Below are 16,315 nucleotides of genomic sequence, written 5' to 3' on the forward strand. Positions count from 1 at the left end.
GCAGCTCACTGACTCCTATGAGACTGGTGCTGGCTGCCCTGGGACTGCACCGCCAGGGCCCACTCTGACCAGCCCTCGCTGCCGAGGCCTTTGCCCCTGTACTTCAAGGGGTAGAAAGCTAGAGCTCTGACTGAGACTTACAAGTCTGGATTCGAAACCCAGTCTACCGCCTAGAGATGGCCTTAGACAAAGCACTTGAAGCCTGCTCTCTCCCTGTGAAGTAGGGACAATGGCCCTCCCCACAGGACAGCAGGGAGATTGCATGTCCCAGTACGGGAAAGGCTGGACACAAAGCTCCACAGACATTAGATCTGCTTCCTCTTTCTAGCTCTCCCGCCTTCCCTCCTCCACGTCAAGGGATCAGCAGACGCCAATGCTCCTTCAGGTGCCTCAACACCTGAGGCACCTGCTCTCTGTCCACACACAAACAGTCCCTAGAGGGAGGGAGCCAGGAAAAAGGCATCCCAGAACCAAGGGGGACTAACTAGAGGAGTAAGGCCCAGAGGTAAGGATGTGACGATGATGACAGAGGGAGACAAAGGGGCGAAGAGGAGGCACTCCCCTCAAGGGTCAGCAGGAGCGCAGGCTGCATTAACAGAGATGCAGTGAGCAGAGAGAGGGAGGCGAGGGGCCTGCTATCTGCTCTGCTTCCTCCATGGCAGCCAGGCCTCTTCAGATGTCCTCAGGAGACGCTGGCAGGAGCTCAGGCTGGGCCCCTGGGCGTAGAAATATGTTTCTGCTGACTGTCTCCACAGAGGATCTGCACTCTGCGGTACCCAAGGCACAGCTGGGATCCACAGGGGTATTGCGGGAGGCAGGTCTCAGCTGAAGCTAAGCAAGGGCTTTCTCCCAGACAGGAGTATCATTCTAGGGATAGGGCAGCCCCCAGGAGGGGAGGTTGAGCTTCCCTCTCTCAGGGTATGTAAACACAGGCTGGCAACCAGCTACCAGTGGGGAACATACCACAAGCTTCTGTAGTCCTGCTCTTGTGTTTTAGGATATGGAAAGTAACAATGATGTTCTAAATAGCACTGGAACTCTCTCCAGGGTTGGAAGGAGGGTGGCCCTTATGGGCCTCCACTAACTGGCTCCACAGCTGAGTCCTTTGGAGAATTTGAAAGCACTGATGGGGGACCCTGGTGAAGGACTCTGGGACAGGGCTGGCTGGTGATGAGAAGGGCAGGAGCCTAGGGCACAGCCCCTGGGTAGAGGCCAAGAAACCATGCCTGGAGATGGCCAGCAGCTCTGGCTGTGACCCTGTGCTCCTACCAGGCTCATCTGGCCCCCAGGCGGTGTAAGGCAGCTGGCAGTTGACCCGGAGCTACTCACGGTCTCAGGGGCCCCGCTCCATGGCCTCTGGCTCTGTTTGATAGAGGATCAGGGTTACGGACGAAGGAGGCCCAGGGCTAGGACGGTGTGTGTACTGGTGTGTGGTGGGATGTGGCTCGTATGTGCAAAAGATGAGGGGGAGGCACTGGGATGGAGATGGTGTCTGGTCAGGGAGGACATCTGATGTGGACAGCATGGGCACAGAGTGGGCACAGCATGGGCCGGGAGTGGGTATGGCCTATGAAGCAACAAGGCATGCACAGGCCACAACTTGGGGCTGTCACCACACAGCAGGTTCTTTTGGGTGACATGACCAGGCACGGGGGGATAGCACATGCCTGATGTAACGGCATTCAGGTACCAGGGCCTGGAGGGCCCCAGGGCAAAGCCAGAGCCACAGCGGGAGAGTCTCTGAGAGTCCACAGCTCCCCGCAACCAGTGCTGTGCCGTATCAAGACCCCACGATGGGATGCTCCCGCCATCAGGCCCAGGGGTACACTGGAGCCTGGGTGACCAAGCACGCATGGGTGCAGGTGCCCACTGCAGGGCAGGACCCAGCAGGATCACGTACCCGGACCTCCTTATAGAGCCGCAGGCAGCTGCTGTTGAGGATGAAGTAGCGATCGTGGAAGCCGCCTGTGGGCAGGCCCAGGCCCAGGAGGCTGCGGTCCTCTCGGAACTTCATCATGCCATGCTTGGTCTCGCCCACGTGGCTGGCTGGGGGAGGAGTGGAGTGGCACAGGCTGTGCCCACCCATGGACACAGACACCCGGGGCAGGGTCCCCCAATGAAGGAAACTGCCCTGTCCTGCCCTAGCCTCTAAAGAGGCCTGCCCCCCTGGTACTTGCTACCTGAGCCTCTCCTGCCTGGCTCCACCATACCCTGCTCCAGGTCTAGATGGAGGGACCCCCCAGCCAGGCTTCCCAGCCCCGCAGGCACCTCCCACCCAGGGACACCACCTACCTAGGTACAGCAGCATGGCCTCCATGGACTGGTGCTTCTTCACTACCAGGTAGCTGTCTGTGCCCAGCCCATGCAGGATGGGAAGCACCTTCTCCGCAAAGTGCAGGGGGCGCTCTGGGGAGAGGACACTTGCTCACTGGGGCCACAAGGCCGGACAGCACTGAGAGCTGGCCCATGGACACACATCACCTATGTGGCGAACGGCGCCGCCCGCTGCCTCTGCCTCCTAGTGCCACATGGCTCCCTGACCACTCCTGACACATCTGGGCAGGACCAAATCTGCTCCAACCTACCACATTCAAAACCAAGCTGGTGATCTTTCCTGTGCGTCCTCATCAGGGCAAAGAGCACCGCCCACCAGGCTACTCAAGCCGGAAATAAACTCTCCTCCCTCTCAGCCTGCAATGTGTCGAATCTCTCTGCTCCTTTCCAGCTCCTTGCAGCCACCCTGGCACATGACGCCATCTTCCTGGACGAATGGTGTGGCCTCTGACGCAGTCCCTGCCATGGGCGCTCATCCCCCTCTCCATGTCCCTCTACCCAGCAGTAAGGAGGAATCTTTTCCAGCTCCCAACCACTAACTCTTCAATGGCCTTGTGTTGTTGTCAGGCCATGAGCGCGGCCTCCGCCTCCATCTTCAGCCCCACCCCGTGCTTCACACCTCACTGCCCTTATCTCAAGCTCCTTAAAAGGATAGTGCCCCTGGCCACCACAGGGCCTCTGTCCACGCTGTCCCACTGCCTGGAAGTACGTTCCTCTCTTCTTCGCCAAGTAACCCCTACTCTTCCTTAACCTCCTAGTCCAGGGACTCCAAAGCCAGAGACCTTGTTATAAGCTCTGGTGGCATTATGGCCCTTTCTTTCACAGAAGTTAACACAGCTGTAGCTGTGCGTTTATGGGTGTGATCACAGGATCAGTATCTCTAGTCCATACTCAGTAACCCCTGTGAGGGAAGGGACTATGTGCCCGACTTTCCTGCCGACTGCCTGGCACTCAACAAACAATACTAAAACAAATGAACAGATACGCCCTCCACTTCCACTGCCACTGAGACCATCCTTCACCCTAAAATGCCATCATCACCCCCCTTCACCACCCTGGCCCCTTAACAACACCATCACCAGCACCGCACCCCATTTCTCCAGCATGCTTATCACCACCCATGCTGTCACTCACAATCCCATTATCAAATTCAGCATCTCCACCGTCGCAAGCAACGCCAGTCTCGTTAACACTAGCAAAAGTACCATAGCTGACACGATCTACTCCTTCACCATCCCTCCCATCAGCCATGTTACAGCTGCCACCTGAACCCCCACCAGCACACTTTCACCACCATCACTGAGGTCACAACTTGACAGCAACATCCATCACCCAAAACCCCCCTTGCCACCAGTATCACCAAACTGGGATAGAGGATGACAGACTGGGGCTGCCCCACTTCCTGCACCAGTCCTGCTGGTCACGCACCTGCCTCCTCCCTCTCGTTGACCTCGAAGCAGGTCCAATAGTCCTTCTCCCTGATGCCCACATTCCTGCGATCCAGGATCTCCAAGGTAAGCTCCTCTGCGGTCATGGATGCTGGGATCTGCAGGGACCCAGGAGGAGGAGGAGATCAGCCTACCCAGCCCCCAGTCCCCATTCTGTCACAACCTTGCTGTATGGCTGTGAGCCAACCCTCTCAGCATCCTCTGGAGTACTGGGATGTAGGAGGCTGTCTCTGAGTGGTCCTGATTGGTGACAGGGGAAAGAGACAGGCCCTGGCACTGGCCTGATACAGGTCCCAAACCAGGGCCCCCCTGGGGGTGGAAGCCATGCTCCCTGGGCATCGGAGCCTGTGCCTGGTCCAGCCTGACTCTCCTAGCCCCCTGGCCTCTTGGTCCCTGGTCCCCACCTTGACATGTTGCTCCGCCTCTGCCTTCTTCTCCTCTAGGTACACGGTACAAATAAAGTCACCGGCGTGCTGTGGGGAGACAGGGCTCAGCAGGAAGCCTAGGAAGTGGGTGCAGGTGCCTGGCCTGAGCCCCCCACCCCAGGCCCTGCCCTTCACCTGGGTCCCACTGGCAGTGCCAGCCACACGCATCTTCACGATAGCAGTGACCTCCTCCCGCTGCTTCCTCAGCTCCTCCTCATCCACCTGTGAAGGGGGAAGGGACAGGGACAGACGGTCACTGCCGCCTGTGAGGCTGAATGCTGCCCGCTGCTGCCCACCGGCTGGGGAACGCACACTGAACACCACCACGTAGTGGCTGATGAGGTCTTCCACCACACGGCCGGCCTTGTAGTCCTGCCCATCTGTCTGGAAGAGCGTGGGCCCAAACACAATAGCCAGGTTGTGTGTGTTCATCTGGTTCGTGTCTGAGAAGCACTGGACACTGGACACAGAAGGACGGAAGCCTTGAATGAGGGGTCTAACCCAGGACTTCCCTACCTCACCTTCCTAATTCCTGCCAGGTCCATGAATGGCTCCTGGAGTGAAGCCAGGGTAGGTCCCAATCAGAGAGGACCACTAGTTAAGAGGAAGAGGGAACAGTCTTTCTGACCAAGTCTTGGGTCCCAGGGAGAAGCAAGGCTGGGAACGTGAGAGATGTGGCTGCTAGCTGAAACCTCTACTCTCCCACCCTGAAGGAAGCAAGCTGGGAGCCAAAGTGTCCAAGACCAGGGCACATCATAAGGCAACACTCAGTTCCCAGACCCACCTGGTTCCCAGGGGAGAAGAGCCAGCCAGGTTGGGAGGAGAAGAGTCTTTTCCACCCCAGCCCCCCAGGAGTGCTGCTCCTCACCAGTACAAGTGGCTGATAAGAGCCTTCACTGTGGCCCGGTTGACTGGGGGCAGACGTGCCAGAAGCTCTCGGTACCTGGACACCTTCTCCTCCTCATCCTCAATCTCTGGGTGGGGAGAGATGGATCAGGTCAGGAATCCCCCCCCCAGTAACCACTTTCCCTGTCCCACCCCTCTGGCTACTCTGCCTCATCCTAGGTGATACCACTCTCTATCCACCTCTAAGTCAAATAAGGCCAGCCATGTAACAAAAATAAAGAATTCTCCAACTCCAAGGGACCCCAGCTCTGCACAGAGTGACAATGGGAATGAGAGGCAAGGAGGAAGGGGCACTAGAGTCCACCGCTGGGGTATGCTTAGCCCCAAGCGCATGATGGGGAGGGCAGGGAAAACTGAGATCAGAGTGTACAAGTCAGCAGCACTGGCCTGGGTCTCAGACTGGGCATGGGCTGCAGGGCCCACCTGAGGCCTCCAGCCAGGCCAGGCGCTGGACTCGAGTGAAGAGCCCATCGGGCAGATCTCGCAAGAAGCGCTTGAGTGCGGAAGAGACGTCGTCCACGTGCTGCTCGCCCTCCTTGAGGCGCACAGAGCGAGCGTCCAACCGTAGGCTCTCCAGCAGTCTTAGTGTCTTTGACGTCTGCCCACACTTGCGGTAGATGCCCTCCGAGGTCAGGCCTGGAGAAGGGTGGGGCTCAGTTGGGGGCGTGGCCGAGACGGGACGTGGCCAAACACGAGGGGCTACGGGCATTGGTCAAGGGGCGGGCCTCGAGGCTTTCAGGGAGATCCCAGGAAGGCGAGGCTCTGAGGCAGGAGGTGAAAGTCTCTCTAGGAGGGGCGGGGCGGGGCGAGGAGGGGCGGGGCGGGGCCTGTGCAAGAAAGCAGAGCTCACCGCACTGTGTGATGTAGTCCACACAGCGGTACACAATCACCGGGATATCCGAATCTCCCAGCTGCTGCTCTGACAACGTGTCCCCAGAGCTGGCCGCTGCTTTCTGGATGGCCCCTAGCCAGCCCATGAAGTCCAGCCGCCGCTCCCCTTGGATGTACAGCGTCCTGGGCCGGGAAGTCAGTCACTTGGGGGACCCCCCCACCTGTCCCACCCCTCCCAGGCCTGTCAGGCTGCCCAGGCTTCTCAGAGCCCCTTCAGGAAGCCAAGGCTCACCTCCGTCGCTCCACCAGCACCAGCACCTGGTTCTCGCTGTCCCCCTGGACGGCTGTGGAGAAGCCAGTTGAGGTGAGGTCCAGGCCTCGTTCATGGTCTCTAATCTGCTCCCTCCCGAAGCTCTCTGGGTCCACAAACCCCTGGGACCCACCCACCAATCCATGGGGTGGCTGAGATGCATCCCAAGGACAGGAGAAGACATGAGCAGGCAGGCTGCTCCTTCTGGCCAGGTTAGGGTAGAGTTCAGACTTAAGGAGAGGGACTAGGGCCTGGGAACCGAGGATAGGGTGCCCTGGAGATTGGGGCCCAGGTCCAGGTGTACGCACAAAGCTCCTGTAATTTCCGAAGCTGCAGCGGCTCCTCACAGGGCCCCTCCGGGAAGACAGCGTAGAGCTCGGAGCCGGTGAGGGCAAACCAGCCCTCCTGTGCCTGCTGTAGGCTCAGGCCAGCTTTGTAGGGAAGGCGTCCAAGCCTCTCAAAGTCCCGAGCCAGCAGATCCTCAGCCAGGGGAGGCACGAACGCCTGGTGGGGAGGCCAGGGACAGTGGAGACGGCCAGGGAGACTGTATCAGCCAACAGCACTGCCCACCTGGGATATCCCAACTGTTTGGCTTGTGGGCATGTACCGATTTTCCACGCAGTGCAGTGAACTAACGTGGGTATCATGCCCCATTTCATACCATTCAGATATGCCCGCCTCTGGTATGCCTTCCCAGACACCATCAGGGATGTCCCTTCTCTGGGGCACCAAGGCATTCTTGCCCTCTGCTGTAGTACCAATTACAGTTTCTGCTGTTTGACCCATCTGTCTCTTCTACCAGCCTGCGAGCCACTGAGGAGCTGGGACCATGACTGGTTCATCCAGGTCCCCAGGGCTCTGAGGACTGACCCTCAGGAGGGCCCCAGATGACTGACCAATGAACCGGAGGATGAGAGTCACAGGCCCTCAAAACACAGGGACCCTAGAGGGTACCTGATTCTAGTCCCCAGGGCAGAGCTCTCCTCTACAGCCTCCCTGCCTCCTTCCTCCAAGACAAGGTGCTCGCTCCCCTAGGGGCAGCACTGTCCGTCTCAGGATGACTCTGACTCATTATTAAACATATACTGAGCATCTAGGGAGCTCTGGCCCACGGCCCTGCTTCCACAGAGTTGAGCTAGGTCTCCTGACTGCCCCCTCCCCCCGTCCCCAAGGGGCTGCAAATTACCTCTGGCCCTGGGTCCTGTGTCTTCTGCCTTCCATCCAGCCCTGATCCATAAAGTGGGAAAGCCGGGGGTTCTACCCAGCACCCCGACAGACTCCCCCCACACCAGCCTGCTTAACCCAGGCCCACCTTGGCAATGCACTTGAGCCACTCACGAGCCAGCTCTGCGCTCTCCAGCCCAAACAGGTATAGCCGCTCTCCTTCTGTGTACACCTCAAAGGTGTGCTCAAAACTGTTGATACACAGGCCAGGATTCAGGCCCACTCTGCCAAGCACTGGCCCACCTCCACCCACTGCCCCTGTGACTACCCTTCCCTGGTCCCGTAAGAGGTTAGGGCCTCAGGAGACCTGGTTTCGCCCTTGCATAGCACCAGCTTGCTGTGTGACCCCAGGGAGATCCCACCCATCTCTGGGCCTGTTTCCCAACCTCCGCAATGGAGGGTTGGACCTTACATCAGTGACAGTCTGTGATTCTGCCCAGGGTGCTCACCCATGGGTGTCAGGAGTGGGCACTGCCAGACACACAATCTCGCTGGCCCGAATCTCCCCGTTGGGGGTCACTGCCCGCTCATTCTCATAGTAGCTCAGGACCCCATCGCTAAGCACACACCAGCGTCGGCTGAACTCTGGGGAGAAGACAGGCAGGGGAACAATGAGGGAGCTCTCCACCCTCACCTGAACATAACCACTGCATTCTCCCTGGGCCCCCACTCCCATCTGACTCATGTCCTCTTCACTCTAATTCACAAGCTTCCCCCAAACCCATCTTCCTCCCTATAGCCCCAGCAAGCCAGCCCCACCACCTCTCCAGCCACCTCTCTGACCACTATGGATACACATCCCACACTCCCTGCTTTTGCTCACCCTATTCCCTTTACCCACACCCTCCCACCCTTCAAGGCCAACCCAAATGCCCAGGAAGACTGCCATAACGGAACCCCCGTGCCCCACCCTCCTCTGCCAGCAGGACCTGCTGCTTTGTACTCTGCTTCCTCCTATAATGGATCTAAGGAGACTGACAAGATCCCATAAAGAAACAGAAATGGGAGTCTGGACCAGGAAAGCAGGAAAAAATACAGACTGTCAAGGTCACACAGGCTTGTATAATTCATAGTACTGAGCATCACATAGGCTCAGAGCTTCCTGGCATCCACAGCAAAAAAAAAAAAAAAGGATGAGTCAGGCGGTTACATAAATGATATTGCCAAGCAGAGGGAAGTAGACTAGGGGCAGTGCCCCAGAGGCAGTGAGGTGGTGAGCTGCACAGAGTTCCCAAGAAATCTGTTTGAGAGTTGGAGAGCTTCCTCTGGGGGTGCTAAGGGATGCAGTGAACAACGGCCTCAACAGTGCTCACACAGCAGAGTCTCTTATCCTGTCTAGGAGGACATGACATTCGCCCTCTGAGGGCGGTGTGCCCCAGAGGCTGCCTCCCAGACTAAGCTTCCTCCAGGACCCCCGCCCTGTCTCAGTCATTCCTCATCCTGTGGCCCTGCAGCACACAGGCCCACAGAGAACCATAAACAGACTCAGAAATACACAAATTAAGGTCAGGTAAGTAGTATGACAGTAGGGTAAGAAGGGCTTGCTATTTTGGATTAAGTGGCTGGGAATAAAGTCTTCATGGAGTGACACTGAAAGAGATCTGTTTTTAAGTGAGGGACTAACCATGCAGATATTTAGGGAAATGCACTTTGGGCAGAGGGAACCACAAGTACAAACGGTCTGGTGAGTGTGTGTTTAAGAAGCAGCAAGGAGGCCAGTAAAGCTGGAGAGGAGTCAGCAAGGTAATGGGGTGGGACAGCCAATGTGCGCGTCCTTGCAGGAATTGGGAGGACTGTACTCAGATTGTACTCAGAGATGGGAGCAAAGGGAAGGCTAAGGAGAGAGATGACAGAGCTTTAAGCTTAGACTTTAAACTTCCCAGCATCCAAGTGCTCCAAATACCAGCTACCCCAGCACAGGGCCCACACCTAGTAGGCGCTCAATAAAGGGCTTCTTTGAGCTCAAGGAAACTCTGGAAGTGACTCAGTCTGCAGTGCCATGCTCCACTCTCACCGGATCATCCCATTTATTAAGCACTCATTGTATACCCAAGACCACCCCCAGGACACCCTGCAGGGTGACTAGACCAGAGTGCACTTGCGCCCTCAGGGGGCCCCCAGCCTGGCCAGCTCTGGCTTCTCTGGCCCTGCCACCATGCCAGAATGCCATGGCCAGGGCAGGGTCCTGGCACCCACCTTCCCGGGCCCGGCGGTCCTGCAGCAGCTTCCCTGCAGAAGCAGTCTTGTAGACGAAGCTGCTGTGGCTCACAGTTGGCAGGATAACTGAGTAGTGCTTTTCCAGGGGCCTCACTGAATCCAGCCGAGGTGCCTCTTTGGGGAAGGGAGGGAAAGAGTGGCTGGTCACTACCCAAGGGAGTCCCCCCTCACCCCCACCTGGACTGGGTACTTAAGCTGGCACTCAACTCACCCACCCCTGCTCCCTAACACTGTTCCCTGACTAGCACCCTTGGGCTCCTACTGCCGCATTCTGGATCTTGCCTAAACCTTTCTCCACCTTTCCCACTTTGTGTAAATTCCGCCCCACTCACAGGGCCTGGGTCCAGTACCTCTCCTTCCAGGCAGCTTCCCTGACTCTCTAGCCCAGCTCTTCCTGTTGGAAGCACAGGGCCAGCACACTAGAATGAGGGGGGCCTGGAGCAAACTCTCTAACAATCCCCAGAGGGAGCTTGTCTCAGACAATGCAAAGCCTAAGGAAGCAGCCTGGCTCCAGCCCTGCTCCCAGCGGTCCCAAAGCCCAAGCCAGCTGGGTGGTCTCCTGTGCCTTCCCGGACACCTGGGCTCCCTCCAGCCCAGTGTGCCCCACCCACCCATGGCCCTGAGCCCAGAGTCCTGGCTGCCGGGCTCCACCCTTGGTCCTGCGATGTAGCCCCAGAGGCTAGTACTGGGCCATGACCAGCGACGCTCACCCCCACCACCCGCTTCTCCGCTACCCCGAGAGTGGGAGCCAAGTGGGACCCAACCCAACTGCAACAGAGCCCCACCCAGAGAGCGGCAGACAAGGCTGCCCGGGTGAGTCCCTCCACACACAGGAAATGCAGTACACCCCCCCACATACACAGCAACACAGACACGCTCTGCACACACACACAAACCCTGAGGCCCTCGACACCCCCAGATGCAAGGAAGCAGAGCCACAGCAGCTCAGAGACATACAGACCCGGACTCATGGACGCTGCCGGGAGGTCCCACACTGTGGGCCAGGGAGGGACCCACAAACACATAAAGAGAGATGCAGAGACAGAGACACAAAGGGACACGTGTACGAAGGGGAAGCCAGAGACACAAATGCCCAGAAGTCATGTAAATGTCACACACACACTGTCGCACCAGGGCCCCTGGAAAAGCTGCAATGACAGCTCAAGTGGTATATGAACCAGACCTCACAGGGCGATACCCCTCCACTGGCACCCAACAACCAGCATCCATCCCCTCCCAAGGGCCTGAGCCTGGCAGCAGGGAGGTGCCATCCCTTGAGGTGAACAGTCCCACTCACCTGTGGTCCGGTTGTTCCGAAGAAATTCCATCTGCAGTGTCTGTCTAGCCTGCTCGGCAAGAGCCAGGGGCGTGGGGGCCTTGGGGTCCCCCGAGAAGCAGTTGATCCCAGCCCCACAGCCCAGGAGCGCCTGAGTCTCAGCCAGGTCTGAGGTGGTGACTGCGGCACACAGGGCCTGGCAGGAGGGAGGGGGGAGGGTCAGGCCGAACCCGAGTGAGGGGCCAGTGGGACAGTGTCATGCAGGGGCGAGGGAGGAAGAGGAAGGAGCCACCCAGGTCAAGGGCCCACCCTCAGAGTGAAAGAGAAGCAAGGGAGGAAGACTGACAAGAGGAGGAAAGAAAGGGCAAAGGGCGCGAGCGGGGAGGGGCATCCCCTTAGTGGTGCCAGCCACCCAGGCCTCACCCTGCCGACAGCCCCCTGGGACCGTCAGCCACCAGGCCTGTTCTCTAGAGGATCTCAAGCTCCCTCTGCCTCGAGGAAGGGCAGGAGGGGAGGGGGGTGCTTTGTAGCTCATTCCTCCCACATTTGAATTCCTCACCGCCTGCCCATCCCTCCCAACCAATGGGAGTTGCCGCCCCTCCTGGCTGGCTGCTAGACTGGGCTGGGCTGGGGGCTGGACGCCTGGGTTCCTGGGAGGTGGAGGCCTGGCTCCCACTGGGCTTCTAACCGGACTGAGCCTGACTGGGTGGGGCTACTTGGGGGAAGGGCTGAAGGTTGACCAGAGGTCACAAGTGGCAGCCCCCTGCTTCAGAGGCGGTTACCTCCCACTCAGGCCAAGCCAGACCAGGGACAGGGCTTGGCTCCCAGTCTGCCGGAGCTTGGGGGCCCATGAGGGGCCTCATCTTGACTGGGGTGTGGATGGGGGGTGGATCGGAGCAGCCAGCTGTTTTTCATGAGCCTGACAGGAAATAGCATCCCCATCAAGTTCACTCCTTTTGGCAGGATTCAGTAGGAGCAGGATAGGGTGCGGAGACAGAGGAATCGGGGAGGGAGGGAGGCAGACAGATGCTGGGGACATGGCCTTGGCCCAAGGGTCAGGCCTGGCTCCTCCTTTGTCCCAACTGTCCCTGTGGCTTAGGCAGTGTCTTCTGCCATCTGGGCATCAGTTTCCCTACAGGACCACTCCTTACTCTGAGCTAGTGGGAAACCTGGGCTGAGACAGTGTGAGGAATGATGGGGGCATCAGTAATGGGGGTAGTTTCAGGGGGCCTCACGGGCCCAGTGCCCTGACCTTGTCCAGCTCCTCCTGGTTGCCAAAGAGTGGGTGATAGCGGCGGTACTTGCCCTCGCGGTATTTGGCTTCGAGGTGGCACCGCCGGGCACTGGGGCTGCTGTTGGGCTGCAGAGCCTCGCTGGGGGGCACGTTGGCTGCCCAGAAGTGGTTCCCGGCAGCATTGCCCAGCTGTAAGAAGAGCTGTGGGTGCAGGAAAGAGATCAGAAAGGCAGCCTACAGCTGGGGCCCGTGCCTAGCAAAGCCTTGGTTTTGAGGTTGGTAAGTGAGGGGCTGGAAGAGCCAGACCATCTGCCCACTCTCCCATCAAGGAAGCTGAGCGGATACCCTGGCCTGCTGGTGGCCCTGGGTGCTCCCTCACTAACGCTGGGCCTGAGCCCAGGCCCCCAGCTCAAGTTATGGGACCAGAGGCAGACAGTCTAACAGGTGGAGGCCCAGGTTGGGTGCCTGGTTGGGTGCCTTGCTATCTCCCCACCTAGTCCCACATCTAGAACTCTGCATTCCTAAGACTATCACAGCTGGTGAGGGCCTAGCCTGTCAGCCAGCTGGGTGGACAGGGATTATGGAAACACCTCCTGTCCCTGACATTCCTCTCTGGGCTCAGAGGAAGAGGGGTGAGGGCAGACTTTTGCAGGGCTCTGGCACTCAGGGTATGCATGCTTTCACTGTGCTCATCACTTGGGCCACAGCTATTTCCTGGGCCCCCCAGTTTGCCTGCTTGCCAGGTGCTGCATGGGGTGCTGGAGTCAGAGCAGAGAACAGAGCAGAAACAGTCCCAGCCGCCACTGACTCACTGTGACTCCGGGAAAGTCATTTTCTCTCCCTGTGTCTCAGTATCCTCTGTAAACTGGGGTTCTAACCCTAAGTCACAGGGGATATGACACCCAAACTGCTCTGGAGTCTGCAGCTTGGCTGGGGCTAAGGAAGGTGGTGTGTGGTCGGGCCCTGGTCCAGCCTCCTGTTGCAGGTTTTCTCCTGTGACTATCACACATATCAGTACCTGGCAACCCCAAGCACACAGGCATAAATGTACACGCATGAGTATCCCCCAAAAGGACAGACTCAGATCCACTGGCCCACGTGAGTAGAGATAAAATGAAGTAAATATTTTAGGCTTTGCAGGATAGTCTCTGTGACATATTCTTTTTCTTCTTCTTCTTTTTTAGCAACCTTTAAAATTGTAAAAACATTCTTAGCTCACCAGCCAGTTTGCTAACTTTGCCAAAAATCAACTTGCTCCAAACTCCACCTACTAGCTGATCCCGAAGGTCTCTCTAGCTCCAAGGCACTGGGGCTGATGAGGTGGGGGAAAATGGGTGGGAGACCCAGGCAACAGCCAAGGGGGACAGACCCCAAACACAGCTGGCTCCCCACCTCGATGAGTGTTTCCGTCCACACTTTCCTGTCCATCTTCAGGCTCCGCACCTTGGAGACACCAGCGCCCAGGCCACGGTGCTCCCCTGCAGATGGAAGGCCAGACACATGGTCACTGGGGGGCCCTCTGCTTTACAGGAGCAACCCCCTTCCCCCATCACACCCCAGGGCCCATGGGGGCAGTCAGGGAGAGGCCTTGGGCAGGACCCCAGGGCTAGGCCTGCAGTTTGCACACAGTTCCATCCCCCTGTGGATGAAAACACTAGCTCCCGCCTCTGCCTGCAAAGCCCTGCCTGACCTAGCCTACTTCCAGCTCCTCTGATGTGACCAGGGCGCTGGATTCCAACAGGCCTGGGCTCAAATCCAGACTCACTTGCCAGGGGACCCTGAAGAAGCCCTTTTCCTTCTCTGTGCCTCAGAGTTCCCATGGTACGTGAGAAGTTGAATCCCTGCCATGCAGGTTAATCATGGTGGGAAAGGCTTGACACATAGGTGCCACTTCATCAATGATACTCTCTGACACTGCCTTCGCTCCAGCCCCTCCAGCCAGACAGACCACCTGCCTTCTGGACACCCCAGCCCTGTCTTGCCCTGGCCTGGCACCCTGCTTGCTTCATACCTGCACAGCGCTTACAGATGACAACACAGAGGTTGATGGAGGCCCAGTCAGGCTGGGCAGCCCCACAGTCAGCACAGAACCTGTTGGGGGCCATGGCCCAGATGCGCTCGGCCACCTCCGAGGTGGACAGGGCCTCGGCGATGGCTCCCTGCATGGCCTCCAGCCACTGCTCCTTCTCCAGCTCTGATTCGGCTGAGAAGCTGGGGACACAGGAGTGGGGTGGGGGATTGGTTGGGAAAGGGCCCAGCACGACTGGTGGCAGCCTGAGGGGACACAGCACGAAGTGGGGGTAACCATGTATTGAGAGCTGATAGACAGAAGAGGGAGGCGCCCACGGCCCCTGGGGAGGATGGGCATGGACAGCAACAGGGACCCCGCAACCTCGGCCCCACCCAGGGAGTAGAAAGTGATACTAGGAAGAAATGGGGCCTAAGACCTGACAGATGAGAGGGGTGGTGAGGTGAAGAGGTGGAAAGGTGTTCAAGACAGGGAACAGCGCGTGCAAAGGGACATGAGGGTACACAGGGCATTCCAGTGGGCATACTGGCAGAAAAGAAGCTGACAGACAGGGCAAACTTGTGCCATGCAGAGGAGGTCAAAGTGCACCCAGAGGACAACAGAGAAGCAGCAGCAGGTTTCAGGGGGTACAGAGATCTTTTCCCTTTGGCTCCTTCCCTACTGCCACCAAGTCTCACGTGTGGACTCAAGATTCAGCTCACCCGTAACCCACTGCCATGGCCAAGGCAGGTACTGCTGCTGGAGATGGAATAGATGTCAACACGTCAACACGAGAGGTGTGAAGACCACCCTCATCCATTAAGTCCTAGTGTACTGAATCTGCAAAATGCCAAGGCTTTAGCCAAGTGCTAAGCCCATCTCTGTGTACTTACATCTGACTGTGAGCCCATGTGTGTCAGGCTGGTGGAGGCCCCTGGTGCTGAATACCAAATCAACCAAATTAAAGTTCATGACAACAAGGAACTACGGAAATGGGCAAGACTCTGTAAAACTGACAGGGAAGGACAACTCCAGAGAAAGTGTCCACTAGTCACGTGGCAGTTAAGGAGGATGGCAAAGAATCTCTGGCCACAGATGTCAACCAAAGATGACTACGAATGAAAGAAATGAACAAATGCAAACTTGGCTTTCAAAAAAGAAAAGGAACCCTCTGGTGGTCACAGATAAACAGCCAAAGGGTGAGGAAGCAGGAGCCAGGCCAGAAGGCCCACAGGCCTAGGGCCTGCAGGAGAGGGGCCACACAGCAGTGAAACGTGACGGAAGGAAGAGGGGTGGTGACTGGTCTGCCCAGTGGTGAGCAGGAGAGGCACGGTCCCCGTGGGTGCAGGGAGGAGCAGGGAGCTGAGGAGGGACTAAGCGGGCAATGTCCACAGAACTATTAGACACGAAGGTCTAGAGTTCAGGAGAAAGAGCCACCGGAGGCAGAGAAGATCTGACTAAGGACAAAAAAGATGATGTGGCGGGATGATGATGCTGTGTCAGATAATGGCTTTACAGAGACAGCCGTGATCCTGCTCACAGAGAAGGAAACTGAGGCACAGAATGGTCACATGATTTGTCCAGGTCACACAGTGACCCAGTGACAGGCCCAGGATATTATACTGATTGTGTCCCCTGAAGCCTCAAACCCCAGTGTGACTGCATCTGGAAATAGGGCCACTAAGGGAGGTAATTAAGGTTAAGCGACGTTGTAAGAGCAGGGCTCTGACCCGACAAGACTGGCTACTTTATAAAGAGAGGAAGGGACACCAGACATCCCTCTCTCCAAGTGCACAGAGGAAAGGCCTTTGAGGACCCAAGGAGGAGGAGGAAGCCACCTACAAGCCAGGAAGAGAGGCCTCGCCAGAAACTAACCCTGACAGCATCTTGACCCTGGACTTCCAGCCTCCAGAACTGTGAGAAAATAAACCTGTTGTTTAAGATCTGGGGTCTGTGGTATTGTCACGGCAGCTGAGCTGACTAATACAAAGCGTTTGAATCCAGGCATGGGACAGAGCCTCAGAGGAGGTGACTGAAGGTCTGTGAGTAGGCAATTTTCTCCAGGGAGAGGATGGAGAACAGAGACAGATCACTGATGGGCA

At 57.7% G+C, this 16,315-nt stretch overlaps 1 protein-coding gene across 3 annotated transcripts in view; it reads right to left on the bottom strand.

The window, feature by feature from the left end:
- ARAP1 (ArfGAP with RhoGAP domain, ankyrin repeat and PH domain 1) overlaps positions 1–16,315 on the bottom strand; it is a 61,886-nt gene that overhangs the window by 5,872 nt on the left and 39,699 nt on the right. For all 3 annotated transcript variants that reach the window (XM_052652429.1, XM_052652427.1, XM_052652430.1), the window contains 18 exons: positions 14,217–14,416; positions 13,598–13,683; positions 12,224–12,406; positions 10,993–11,167; positions 9,675–9,809; positions 7,928–8,063; positions 7,567–7,669; positions 6,563–6,758; positions 6,237–6,288; positions 5,964–6,127; positions 5,537–5,749; positions 5,076–5,181; positions 4,520–4,667; positions 4,343–4,429; positions 4,187–4,255; positions 3,763–3,880; positions 2,293–2,406; positions 1,901–2,046 (listed from right to left, as the gene is read on the bottom strand). In XM_052652429.1, the coding sequence (XP_052508389.1) occupies positions 1,901–2,046; positions 2,293–2,406; positions 3,763–3,880; positions 4,187–4,255; positions 4,343–4,429; positions 4,520–4,667; positions 5,076–5,181; positions 5,537–5,749; positions 5,964–6,127; positions 6,237–6,288; positions 6,563–6,758; positions 7,567–7,669; positions 7,928–8,063; positions 9,675–9,809; positions 10,993–11,167; positions 12,224–12,406; positions 13,598–13,683; positions 14,217–14,416 (2,431 nt within the window). The remainder of the gene's footprint in view (positions 1–1,900; positions 2,047–2,292; positions 2,407–3,762; positions 3,881–4,186; positions 4,256–4,342; positions 4,430–4,519; positions 4,668–5,075; positions 5,182–5,536; positions 5,750–5,963; positions 6,128–6,236; positions 6,289–6,562; positions 6,759–7,566; positions 7,670–7,927; positions 8,064–9,674; positions 9,810–10,992; positions 11,168–12,223; positions 12,407–13,597; positions 13,684–14,216; positions 14,417–16,315) is intronic.

Source organism: Budorcas taxicolor, chromosome 15 (genome assembly GCF_023091745.1).
Source record: "Budorcas taxicolor isolate Tak-1 chromosome 15, Takin1.1, whole genome shotgun sequence".
Classification (NCBI taxonomy): Eukaryota; Metazoa; Chordata; class Mammalia; order Artiodactyla; family Bovidae; genus Budorcas; species Budorcas taxicolor.